General features: G+C 43.8%; 1 protein-coding gene across 1 annotated transcript in view; it reads right to left on the reverse strand.

The window, feature by feature from the left end:
- Window positions 1-14,102, reverse strand: part of EPSTI1 (epithelial stromal interaction 1) — a 43,364-nt gene that overhangs the window by 11,700 nt on the left and 17,562 nt on the right. The window contains 2 exon segments of the mRNA XM_064168108.1: window positions 2,457-2,550; window positions 12,320-12,393. Coding sequence (XP_064024178.1) covers window positions 2,457-2,550; window positions 12,320-12,393 — 168 coding nt within the window.

Raw genomic sequence — 14,102 nt, forward strand, 5'->3', positions numbered from 1 at the left:
GAGATGAACAATGGTGTATAATTTTGTGTAACTTACTAACAAACCCCTGAAAAACTGTAATAAGAATTCTAGGTACAGATGGCACAGGCAGGTAAAGTAGGAAGCGAAAGCTAAAAGTAGGACCTTCACACTGAATTCAGTGTTCAGACACCAACTCATTTTTTGTGGGTGCAAAGACAACACATTAAAATGCTGAAATCCAAGTCTGTCTAGGGTCATGGTGTCACTTGGGTTCACAGTTCAGGGTTCACATCATACAAACTGATGCAGAGCTCAGTGTTCCCTTCCAAAGAACAAACTCCCTACAGTGTCAGATGCTTCATGAAGGAGGCAGAAGTGGTTTCAAGACATGTGATGGTTTGGGTGTTCCCCGCCTCTGGAAACAGGAATGAAGCTTATATTTACAGCTAGCACAATATACAAGCAGATATTTACAGTAGATACAGTTATAGACAGAAATAGACAAGGGAAAAGGTAATACAGAAACACAGCAGCCCTCCCAGAAACCTGAGTCCCCAGGAGGGACTCTCAACCACCCCTTCACCTTCCCCCTACCCCTCTCAACCTTACCCCAGTCCCACAGAAGAACGGAGGTTCAGCCAGGGGGTTAGAAAGCAAAGTGGATTAGTCCAAAATGAAGAGTGAGGTTAGAGAGATGCAGCTCAGCCAGCAGCCCCAGTGTGAGTGGTTATCTTTGTTTTTATTTCTTGTTCCCATACATCTCAGCAAGCCTATGAGTGAAGTAGACATCACCACTGTTTTTCTTTCACAGCCTGTACTCTAGTCCTTCTCACCAAAACATTCCAGCCTGCTTCAGACTAGCACAAGACATCTTTTTGTAAAAGACTTCTGTAAAAATGCTTATCCTTTTACAAAGACTTTTTACAAGGGCTTGTGATAATATGAGGGGGAATGGATTGAAGCTGGGAGAGGGGAGATTTATGTTGGAGATTAGGAAGACATTCTTTACAGTGAGGGTGGTGACACACTGGAACAGGTTGCCCAGGGAGGATTGTGGATGCCCCCTCCCTGGAGGTATTCAAGGCCAGGTTGGAGAGGGCCTTGTGCAACCCAGTCTTGAGAAAGGTGTTCCTGCCCATAGCAGAGGAGTCAAACTAGATGATCTCTGAGGTCCCTTCCAGCCCAAACCATCCTATGAACCTGTGAACCATGTGAATCTTTCTTGCCTTCCTGCAGTCCTTAATTTTGCTTGTCCAGCCAGGACTACAAAACAGTCCAAAACTCACTTTTTTTGCAACTGACCTTCTGCCCAGAAATGCTGGGCAGAAAGTGGCTCCTCCAGACCATATATATATATATATATGCCCTCATAGAATCAACCAGGTTGGAAGAGACCTCCAAGATCATCCAGTCCAACCTAGCACCCAGCCCATGCCCATCAACTAGACCATGGTACCAAGTGCCTCATCCAGGCTTTTCCTGAACACCTCCAGGGACAGTGACTCCACCACCTCCCTGGGCACCTCCCTTGGCCATATGATGACTTCTGGGGAGTTTCCAGACACAGCAGATATTCTGAGGAATCAAAGGGGAAAGGAACCTAGTTTCAGTACCATCTTCCCTTTTCATTCATGAAAAAACAGGAAGAGAGAGTAGAGACAAAACAGAATTGCAGCAATGTCTGCTGTACAGGCTCTTGTACATTTCCAAGGCTTCTGAGGAAATATGGGGGTAAAACTTTCCCTCCCTTTACTCACTTGTTGTTGTTCAAGGGTGTATACAGCTGAGGACTGCCTATATAAGACAATCCCATGTTTCTGCTAAGGTCTGTAATGACCATTTCTGTTCACTTGGCTGCCTGCTGTCTTCTGGCAATTACAAACCTCCCTAAAGGAGAAAAAACTTTTATCTCAGGGTTAACACTTTCCACTGCAAAATTTTACATCAGTAGGAAGGCTTGGTTTAGGCACAGAGAGACTAATCATATGTGAAAAAGCCTTTTTGAGGCAATTAGAATAATGAAACTTGAGCAATACTTTATCTATTTCCTAATTACATTGATACTTAACAGGCTCGTTCAAACTGAGACAAAGTCCCCAAGCAGTCTATGAAAGCATTTCTGGGATGCAGTGAGAAATAAGCTTATCTTCTGGCCAGATTTTCAATGCAGTAAAGCATCCACTGGCATGAACTGGTGGAGATTTCATAAAAGCTTGCTACCAACAGATGGGTATAGAGCACGTTTAAGATTCTGATCTGACCTTAGAATATAAATCTACATTTCATTTATCAGAGAGATCTGAGAGGCATAAAGGCAGCCCCCTACTCTGCAGGATAGTCTGCAAGAGACAATGCAGGCAATCTCGTTAAGAAAGACTCCTTGGTACTCAGTTATGTTTAGGCAATTAAGCTCAGTTAGAGTACTCTAATATTACACTATTGACAGCACCTGGAAAGATGACAGAAAGTATAGCACATGCCATGGTTTTGCTTACCCATGCTGTAGACTCTTGGCCATGATTAGCAATCTGACAGGAATCACTCTTTGGCAAACCCAAGTCCAATCTGTTCAATAATTCATTGGTTTTGCTGCGAAGAAATCCAATCCAAATAGAATTGTTAGTGCTTCCATAAACATAAATACAGCTTTTTATTCCACCCTTGGAACGTAGCCTAGACTTTTTATCATATGACTGCTGAAAAAAAACATCACAGGTGGAACAAAAGGTTATGCAGAAAGACAGAATGAAATGAGATGGAGGATAGAGAACCTATATTGTGGCTATTTGCTGGGAGACATTTTTAAGCAAACAATTGCTGCTATTTACATAGTTGAGCTTTGTAGTTCATAGAATCAACCAGGTTGGAAGAGAATGGTCAGACCACACCTTGAGTACTGTGTCCAGTTCTGGGCCCCTCAATTCAAGAAAGATGTTGAGGTGCTGGAACATGTCCAGAGAAGGGCAACAAAGCTGGTGAGGGGCCTGGAGCACAAATCCTATGAGGAGAGGTTGAGGGAGCTGGGGGTGTGCAGCCTGGAGAAGAGGAGGCTCAGGGGTGATCTTATTACTGTCTACAACTACCTGAAGGGGCATTGTAGCCAGGTGGGGGGTGGCCTCTTCTCCCAGGCAACCAGCAATAGAACAAGGGGACACAGTCTCAAGTTGTGCCAGGGGAGGTATAGGCTGGATGTTAGGAGGAAGTTCTTCACAGAGAGAGTGATTGGCATTGGAATGGGCTGCCCAGGGAGGTGGTGGGGGCACTGTCCTTGGGGGTCTTCAAGAAAAGACTGGATGAGGCACTTAGTGCCATGGTCTAGTTGATTGGTTAGGGCTGGGTGCTAGGTTGGACTGGATGATCTTGGAGGTCTCTTCCAACCTGGTTGATTCTATTCTATCATCCAGTCCAACCTAACACCCAGCCCTAGCCACTCAACTAGACCATGGCACTAAGTGCCTCAGCCAGGCTTTGCTTCAACACCTCCAGGGATGGTGACTCCACCACCTCCCTGGGCAGCCCATTCCAATGCCAATCACTCTCTCTGACAACAACTTCCTCCTAACATCCAACCTAGACCTCCTTCATCACAACTTGAGACTGTGTCCCCTTGTTCTATTGCTGGTTGCCTGGGAGAAGAGACCAACCCCACCTGGCTACAACCTCCCTTCAGGTAGCTGCAGACAGCAATGTGGTCCCCCCCAAGCCTCTTCTTCTCCAGGCTACTCGATGTGCTTTTCCTTCCTTATTTTAAAGCTTCTAAGAAACAGACTTGTATACCACTGGCCTCCATCAGAACACAAGTGCTTCACTGAACTGTTGCAAGTTCTTCCACTGGATCTATGAATCTCAGAGAAGCAATTTCAATGATTATTTAGCCAAGGCAGCTTTACAATGGATTACTTAAGCAGAAAGACTTTGAAGTATTTTGTAGCACTGGAAAAAAAACCCAAACAACCCCAAACCAACCAACCAAAAAAACTCCAGGATGTTTATTTTTAGGTGAAACAGACTCACACTACATTGCCTTTTGTTATTTTGTCAAGGGCAATTTTGTTTTTCCACTCACATCCATTATAAATCAGGATTTTTAAAGTACCCTTGCTTTGCTCCCAGTTTCCATGAGTACAGCTGAACAAATCATCACAAGGAACAACATAAATGTATGTAAAGAACAGGAGCTTTCAGTATTGGGATCAAGAAACAGTTCTCTAACCTGTGGTGCCAGGCATATCTATTCAAGTCTCTGCTCACTCAAAGGAACAGTTAGAGGAAAGAAGCAATTTTAATTCTTCTATAGCTTTTGAAAGCATGAAAATATTTAAGTGAAAGCAGAAAAGTTCTTCAAGAGGCATTCAATCCAAAGAGCTAGCAAGACAACCACCTAGCTCTGTAGGGGAGAAGAGGCTACTACCAAAGACAGCTACTTAACCTTGGAGAAAAAGCCTTGGCTGCTGAAGAGTGATGATGACTAACTGCTGGGACAGACTACAAAGTGTGTTTTCATCTTTCACTCCATGACCTGAAATTGTGAGTAGATTCATTTTCTGAGAATGCCCTGCTACTCTGTGGTTATATTCAGGGGAAGAGGGGGAAAAGAACAAGAACCCACTCTACACAATACAAAAACTACTTCTGGTACAGAATACTTGCTCAAGCTGTAGCAAGCCATGCTTTCAGAGCCTCAGCATCCCCAGCTCATCCCATCACCTGAGCAGTTAATATGGACCTCAAACAGCACAAAATACAGGAAGAACCACATAAATAAGATTCCCTGATCTCCAAAGAGCTTGTATATCATGGTTAAATAAATCAATAGTCTTCTTACCCAAATCATAGAATCAACCAGGTTGGAAGAGACCTCCAAGATCATCCAGTCCAACCTAGCACCCAGCCCTAGCCACTCAACTAGACCATGGCACTAAGTGCCTCATCCAGGCTTCTCTTGAATACCTCCAGGGACAGTGACTCCACCACCTCCCTGGGCAGCCCATTCCAATGCCAATCACTCTCTCTCACAACAACTTCCTCCTAACATCCAGCCTAGACTTCCCCTGGCACAACTTGAGATTGTGTCCCCTTGTTCTGTTGCTGGTTGTCTGGGAGAAGAGACCAACCCCACCTGGCTACAGCCTCCCTTCAGGTAGTTGTAGACAGCAGTGAGGTCCCTCCTGAGCCTCCTCTTCTGCAGGCTGCACACCCCCAGCTCCCTCAGCCTCTCCTCATAGGCTTTGTGTTCCAGGCCCCTCACCAGCTTTGTTGCCCTTCTCTGGACACCTTCCAGCACCTCAACATCTCTCTTGAATTGAGGAGCCCAGAACTGATTAAGCACACACATTAACTAATGTTAAGCACACACACACTGTTTCCATGAAAGAGAAATGATCAAGTGGTGAGACCATGCAGAGTAATTTTAGGAACTTGAAGTTTTAAACTGCAGGTTTTGTGTTTCTCTACCTGTGCTAAAATTGCTAAATTAACATTTTATTTCTACACTAGGAAGACAAAGAACTCCTGCAGAAAGTCTGAAATCTATGTGAGAAGGATGGAGCTCTGCAAAGAAATATAAGGCAACTGCAGGCTGTGTCCTAATTCCTTCTGGATGACAAAATAATGGCACGAGGTGAGTGAAAGTTCTCATTGTTTGATTGAAACAGGGTGGAGGGTTAAGACATTTCCCAGGTCAGCACACTGTCAGATGAAAATCTAGCTCATTTTAGGTTTCAGAAAAGACAGCTACAAGTGTGGGCTGCCCGGGGAGGTGGTGTAGTCGCCGTCCCTGGGGCAGTTCAAGGCAGGATTGGACGTGGCACTTGGTGCCATGGTCTGACCTTGAGCTCTGTGGTAAAGGGTTGGACTTGATGATCTGTGAGGTCTCTTCCAACCCTGATGATACTGGGATACTGTAAATGAAGTTGCTCAGCAAGACTGTGCACTGCTGTTGAACACACACCTTACCACACCAAATTCAGTCATAATAAGGTGTTCCTACAACGAGACAGGGACTCAGGTTTCCAAACTGAACTAAAGGCAAACTCAGTGAAGTCAGTCCTACACGTTAATTCATTGTGTATCATCTCTATGGAAACCCAGTAATGCATTTGGAGCTGCCAGGCTGTCAAAATATTGTCTGAATGGTGTTTTTCATAACACTAAACCTATAGTCACAACAATGCAAAGCATAGCATAAGCCATGCTGCAGGGAAAGGGGGAAGTCAGGGAGATGACAGTTCAATTAACGTTTCAGAGAGAAAAGCATTAACTACAGAAGGAAATCAACATATCAAAGTGTCCATAGGTATTCCACATTCAGAGAGTTGGAGCTAAAACTTCAAGGACTAATCAAAGAAGCTGCTAAAATGCATTCCTATAATTAATATTAAGGAAAGAAGAGCATGAGGTGAAGAAATTAATTTGGGTACAGAAGCATTCTGATGCCCTCCAATAAATAATCTAAGCAAAAGGGTATTAAAAATGTAATCAAATGAAGAAGAAAGCATCCTCCTAACAGGCTGCTAACCTGAGCATTAACTACCCCTAAGCTTCAGCCTGAAAGGAAGAGAGCTGTTCAGAAGATGCAGTTAAGCTGGAGAAATCTTATGAGGGTGTTTTGTCTTTTGTGGCAGCCCTGATTCCCATTCCACCACTGGGAACAAGCCTTTTGCTCCACTAATTAAGATAGGCTACTACCTTACTGGTATGTTTAAAAGCTCAGGAAAATACTCTTAGCATGGGAGTTAAGCCATGTATTTTGTGGCAACAGCTCCTGGAACAGATTTGACCTCTTCCAAACAGCATTTTTCCAAATAAATACTGGTTTCTGTCCAGGAATAAATATCAACCACAAGTAACTCCTAACTGGGACTTCTGAGAAAATGGGATGTGAAAAAACTTGCTGGCAATGGAAATCAGGCAGTCTTAGGCCTTAAAAGTGACATTGATTGTCAGTGTCTTATTTACTAGTATACATGCAGCAGTGGGAGAGTGAAGCACAATACTGGATTTGGAGGCTGGAAAACTCTTAAGAGCAAGGGGAAATCCTGTCTCTACTAGCAGGATCATTGAGTAAAGTGCTAGGAGGTGGTGCATAACTGTGGAGATCAGTCCATGCTGCAGATGCTTTCTGGGGCTCCTCAGGTACCTGGTTTTACATTGACAATTAAGCTTCAGGCATAGCATATACTTGAAGCTCAACATGTAAAATGCACAACGTAAATTTGCCATGTGCTCTACTGAGAACAGTGTCATTTAGGGATTGGGAGTTGGCGCTCTGCATTCGGAAGCTACTTGCAGGTCAGAGAATTCACAAGTGTTTCTTTTTGTTTGGGACCACCCACATTCCCACTAGGGTGAGATAAGGGAATGGATATGAGGAGAGGCTGAGGGAGCTGGGATTGGTTAGCCTGGAGAAGAGGAAGCTCAGGGCAGACCTCATTGCTGTCTACAACTACCTGAATGGACATTGTAGCCAGGTGGGGGGTGGCCTTTTCTCCCAGGCAACCAGCAATAGAACAAGGGGACACAGTCTCAAGTTGTGCCAGGGGAAGTCTAGGCTGGATGTTAGGAGGAAGTTCTTCACAGAGAGAGTGATTGGCATTGGAATGGGCTGCTCAGGGAGGTGGTGGAGTCACCATCCCTGGAGGTGTTCAAGCAAAGCCTGGCTGAGGCACTTAGTGCCATGGTCTAGTTGAGTGGCTAGGGCTGGGTGCTAGGTTGGACTGGATGATCTTGGAGGTCTCTTCCAACCTGGTTGATTCTATGATTCTATTCTATGATCTAAAGATAATGTGTTATCTTTGGCTAGTAGGCATTCTTGTCTACAAGTCCCTAACAAACAGGTCCAGCCCACCATCTCTCCTTCCTTGCCTATCCCTTCTGAAGAGTTTCTAGCCATGCACTGCAGTACTCCAGCTCTGTGAATCACCCCACCATGTTCCCATGATGGCAGCTCTATCATAGTTGCCACATACCAAGCTTAATGCTGTACTGAGAGTAATATGCAAGCATACTATGGACAGATCTAAAGATAATGTGCTTTGGCTAGTAGGCATTCTTGTCTACAAGCTTTTAAGAATGTCTTCCTCTTGTTAGGGGATAAGAACAAAAAAAAATGTGGCAGGAGTTCATTTTAGGTCTAAGGCTTCAAGAAAGTACAAAAACAGGTTAAAAAAGGTAACTTTCTCAGCAGAATTATTTTCATCACTTCCCACCCACACCCAAAACTAATCTTTCCTGTCAAACCCACTTGCCTTTTTTTTTGTTTTCCTGACTGGATGAAATAATAGAGCCAGGCTATTTTTTTTTTTTCCCACCCACCAACCCATTCAATATTCTTGGAAGTTATTTTAGACATCAGGTTTCATTTATCATCTAAAGTAATAAGCATAAATCTGGTTTTAAGGAAAATGCAGTTTTGTGTAAGCCTATTGCATAGCTCTGCCATTCTGTGCGCTCCATCTGCATGTGCAATCTGCTTCTATATTTTCAGCCAGCTTGCATGGGCAGATTAATGCATACAATTAGAAAGCAAGCTCACAGGCGTTCAATAAACTGCCTTCATTATTACACTCAAGAGAGTCCCTTTGGATGTCTATAAAAGCCTAGTTTTCTGCCTGTTAGTTAAATAATTGACAACGCTTAAAATAATCAGGAGCAAATGAAGAAAGCTTAAGACCATTGTGTTGAAAAGCAAACAAAAGATTCTCCAGGCTGCAAGCCCCTTTTTGTGCAAGCCCTCTTTTCATTCCCTCTAGCAACCTGTATTAAAAGTCTGGTCAGGTTTCCATTTGCACTTCTGTGGGGAAAATTTGTTACCAGCTTGCTGTTTGAAGCACACATCATAGGGGACTGGAAACTGGCAAGGACACCAGTATTTAGCCTGTGAAAATAGATAAATAAATAAAGGCTCTGGTTTGGTTCAGCTTTAATTTCCTCACGTTGTATGACTTTTGAGAAAACTGGTTTGGCAGGAGAGTGTAATATGGGCTTGGTTTGGTGAACTTCCTGCATTGTGTTTGGAACATGTGCTTCTCTGGCAAATGCTCTTCCAAGCTCTGAGCAGAATACAGTGAGTGCAGACATGGACCCAACTGCAGCACAAATCCTATGAGGAGAGCTTGAGGGAGCTGGGCCTGTTTAACCTGGAGAAGAGGAGGCTCAGGGGTGATCTTATTACTGTCTACAACTACCTGAAGGGGCATTGTAGGCAGGTGGGGGGTGGCCTCTTCTGCCAGGCAACCAGCAACAGAACAAGGGGACACAGTCTCAAGTTGTGCCAGGGTAGGTATAGGCTGGATGTTAGGAAGAAGTTCTTCACAGAGAGAGTGATTGGCATTGGAATGGGCTGCCCAGGGAGGTGGTGGAGTCACCATCCCTGGAGGTGTTGAAGAAGAGCCTGGCTGAGGCACTTAGTGCCGTGGTCTAGTTGATTGGATAGGGCTGGGTGCTAGGTTGGCCTGGATAATCTTGGAGGTCTCTTCCAACCTGTCTGATTCTATGATTCTCATGTTAATGACATGAGAAGCTTAAGAGCATTTCCTTATCAAATAGAAGTGGCACTTCATAAGGGAAAGGCACTGATTGGGCTGTACCCCATGGAGACTGATACAGCTTGAGGTGGTGATCAATTTTAAAAGGTTTCCCAGTTAATGAGACTGCTCATAGGTATTGATCTGCTCAGGAAAACTGTGGTGTTGCAGCTACAGATGCTTACAGAGAACAGACAAACAAGGGGAGCTTATCTTTTGAAATGGCTCTACAGGCCACGACTTTGCACAGGTCATTGCTTCATATGCAGCACATGACCTTCCTTCCTCTCTCTCACAGCAAGCAGGGAAGGAGATCAAAATACTCCAGCAGAGACAGCAAGGAAAGGGGCACAACCTCATATTTTTTCTCTTTGCCTCTAGACATAAGGTCTTAGATGGTAGAAGTAATGAGTCATTCTATTTTGCATGCTAGGGAAAACTACATCATTAAATACCAAGCACTGTCATGGGAACCTGTCTCTAAGAACCAGCAGTACTTTACAAGATCCAAGATGTTGCATTCTTCCTGAATATTGGACTTCAGAATGCCAAAGTATCTTAGCAATGCAACCTTGACAGCATCCAGTGGTGAAGACTTCTTTTCCTCGGCCCCTCTTCAGAGTAGGGAAGGCACTAGCATCACTTTGTACTGTAGCATGGGATGTTTATTGCCTAGCTGAAATTACATTCACTGTAGGTACCTTTTCAGCTTACTTTCCCTAGGTAGGGTACCTAGAGGGCCCTCAGGGTGTATGTTCAGCACAGTACATACAAATAATCTTCTGATAACTGAACATAATCTTGAGCAATGGGGCTTGAAAGTCTGTCTTTACCTTCAGCTGCATCCATCCATTTAGTTTCCTGAGATGATACCAGCTAAATGCCCACAAGGCTTTCCTAGACTGGTGGACAGAATAGCTGCCAGACAATCTCCTCCTCAGTGCCTAGATAGACTGAGCTACTACATCACCTAGGGACCAACTGACTGCCCATATGAAGGATTTGGGCCAGCTTTTGACAGAACAAGCTTACTTTTAATGGGGAAAGCACTAATCAGCAGAATTCATTTCACTCTAAGCCAAAAAGGTACAGAAAGGGAAGGTAAGGGAAAGAAAAATATATGCCTCTGTTCATAACTGAATAAGCCTTAAGAGGAAAAAAAATCATATTAAATGAGAACATAAGAACCTTGAAAATCCCCTCAGGTAAAAAGCAAGTCACATAACTGAGGACCCTGCACTGGAAAGATCTGATGAGGTTGTTGTTAAGTTAGGCTCAAAGAGCATGAAGAGGTCTAGTCTGTCATAAACAGGGTCTTCAGAAATCCTGAGGAATTAAGGTATGTGAAACTCACATTGGGGCAAACAGCAGGCAAAATACCAGCATACAGAGACAGAAGCACTGGCCAAGTGTATTTAAGGATAAGGTTGTACCCAAGGCAAAAAAAAAAAGACCAGAAAGGCTGAAACTAGTGAGAAAGTACTATAACATCTATACATTAGAGAACAGAATGTGGGCAAATGATGAAGAAAGTGGAGCTACTAGCATGGGACAAAAGTGCCTCCTTTAAAGGTCACAGAGGAGGGAAGAACAATCAATCATGCTAAGATGCAGGTGAGTAATTTCAGGAGCTAAAGATAAAAAAGGTAAAGGTGTCTAAAGAGTATTGTGTGTTAATTATGTGATAGAATTGGCTTGGGTAAGTCAGAGTAAAGTGAACTTGCAAGCTAGAAACTTCACTGCCAATGGAATTCATTATGTCAGGAGTTAAGTCATATCTAAATCTGATGTTAAGGAAGCATTCCTGGAAGATAGGTCTTCACTGTAGATCTCTACACTTAAGCTGTAGAGCTATGCTAAGTAAGTCCCTGTTATTTCCATGGGGGTTAGATTTCTTTGGTAGCCACTAAAATAAATTAGATCCTGTTGCAATAATTAGTCCTGGCCTGAATGATCACATGTGGATTCAGTTAGAGAGAGAAAGTTGTCCTATAATCACAGTTTTCATTTCAAAGTGTTTGTTTTGAGAAACTAGGCTAAACCTACTGAATCAAGTTTCTCACAGAACAAAGTATGGAGGAAGCTTGGAATATTTCACAGAATCAGAGAGTAGTTGAGGTTGGAAAGGACATCTGGAGGTCAGCTTGCCCATCCTCCCACTCAGGCAGGGCTATCTAGAGCCACATGTCCAGAACTTTTTAATACCTCCAAAGACAGAGACTCCTCAAGCTCCCTGGGCAACCTGTGCCCATGATCAGTCACTCCCACAAGGAAAAAAGTGTTTTCTGATGTTCTGAAGGTACCTCCTGTGCTACAGTTTGTCTGCATTGCATCTTGTGCTGGAGTTAAAAGTTTCAAGTCAAAAAGTGAAAAAAGAGTAAGCTGAACCCTCTCTTAGCCCCAAACCAGACAAAGGCAAACCACCTGAGGGGTGGTGGTTGTACCCAGGAGGAGGTTGCTCTCTTCTCTCAGGTGGCCAGCACCAGAATGAGACACAGCCTCAAGCTGCACCAGGGGAAATTTAGGCTGGAGGTGAGGAGAAAGTTCTTCACTGAGAGAGTCATTGGACACTGGAATGGGCTGCCCGGGGAGGTGGTGGAGTCGCCGTCCCTGGAGCTGTTCACGGCAGGATTGGACGTGGCACTTGGTGCCATGGTCTGGCCTTGAGCTCTGTGGTAAAGGGTTGGACTTGATGATCTGTGAGGTCTCTTCCAACCTTGGTGATACTGTGATACTGTATAAAAAGTAAACAAAAAAACAAAAGAGGAGAAGAATAAAAAGAAAAGGAAAAGCAGATGAGGAATTTCTGGTAATAAGTTTCAAATTTTACTTCCTAATATTGATCTTCAAAGACCATCTCTCTTCTTTGCATTTCTTCTTGTCTCTTTTTAGCTTCAAGTCTCTCTGCCTACAGCATTAACACCAGCAAAACATACTGAGATTCCCAGTAAGCCATAGACAAATGATTACTTGAATTGAAGTATGTCAATATTCTGGGGTTTGGGTTTTTTTTAAACTATCAGCAGTTGGGTAGAAAAGTGACCCAATTTCAAATTTAAAAGTATTCAGACATGACTAAACAGCCTCTGGTCAAGAGACTCATCTGAGAAAGACAAAGCCACACTGTACTCTTGGTAGATTCATGTATTCATGTAGAGGGTCTCATGAGCTTTCCCAATTCCCATTCCACAGCACCACTGGGGCCACCTCTTGAGGGATAAGTGATGCAGTACTGGTCCTTTTAAGATGGTAGAGGACATGAACCACTGCATCAAAGCAGATGCTAGTCCTGTAGCACTGAAAGCATGCTGACATGCATAGATGTAGCTCTGCACATAGTCCTGTGGCCTTCAGGAGCATTAGGTACTGGTTAGATAAATACAAGCTAAGAGAGATGAAAGTGGGAGACACTTGTACTTAACCAGTGTTATTCTGCCCCCTGCAAGAGGCAGCCAATACACACAAACCTCTGAAAACTGGGCACCACACAGGAGATTAAGCTCTTAAATGTCAAATTGCACTTAATTTCCTGTGGAGGGGTCATGTAAGCTGCCCTCCCACCCCTAAATTCAAGTAAAATAAAGCAGAATCTAGAGAACTCACTGCAACAGTAATATAAGCTCAAGCTAAATTCCAGTTCAGAAGAGGCCAGTTGATTTTTTTTTGACACACAGGCTGTAGGTAAGTCCAATGGAGAGAGCAGTCAAAAAGCAGTTCAGTGTGTTTAAAGCACAAATCATAGCTGCCAAACTGGGATGGCATTTTGAGCATAGGCTCCCTTATTGCATTTGGTGGGGGGGATGCTCCCAGACACCCCACTTGAGGATTGCAATGACTAGCACGTTGAGCAAACTGCAACCTCAAATTGTCACTCTGCTTGTCACCCCCAAAATGATAACAACAGTCATCTAAATGAAGTGTCCTGGACATTTGAGGCAATACTTGACAGAGATGAAGAGTGAGCTGTAGATGGGAATGGCCTGTTTGGTCAAAGCCCCAAATCAGGGAGAGAACAGTGTACCTGCATGGAGGTATTATGCAGTGTGCATATGGGGGGAAAGTGTGGTTAAGGATAGAGCTGCAACCACTGCCCTCACAGTTTTCTTCCTGCTCTGCAATCAATAAGACCTCAGAAAAATTACAGTTCTACTGGCAGTTACTCAATTACTTGGCCTTCAGTTCTTTCAGGGTAGGTGTTTTTTAATTGGATGAAGAATGACTGTCTGGGAAGAATTTGCAAAACAAGTGCAAATTCCTTCTAGGCATGTATTGGATTAAGAAGGGGAAAAAAAAGTCCTGTCAGATATCTGCAGGTAGGGAAAGAGCCACTCTGCTGTGAAATGATGTAAACTGTTGGAAGGCAAAATACTTTGGAGTAGTCATTTAGAAAAAAGTGAAAGGGAAATAAACAAAAGGAGGAAGACAGATCTCTGAATAAGATCAGAGAATCACAGAATCAACCAGGTTGGAAGAGACCTCCAAGATCATCCAGTCCAACCTAGCACCCAGCCCTAGCCACTCAACTAGACCATGGCACTAAGTGCCTCAGCCAGTCTCCTCTGGAACACCTCCAGGGATGTTGACTCCACCACCTCCCTGGGCAGCCCATTCCAATGC

The sequence above is a fragment of the Pogoniulus pusillus genome, chromosome 3 (genome assembly GCF_015220805.1).
Source record: "Pogoniulus pusillus isolate bPogPus1 chromosome 3, bPogPus1.pri, whole genome shotgun sequence".
Taxonomy (NCBI): domain Eukaryota; kingdom Metazoa; phylum Chordata; class Aves; order Piciformes; family Lybiidae; genus Pogoniulus; species Pogoniulus pusillus.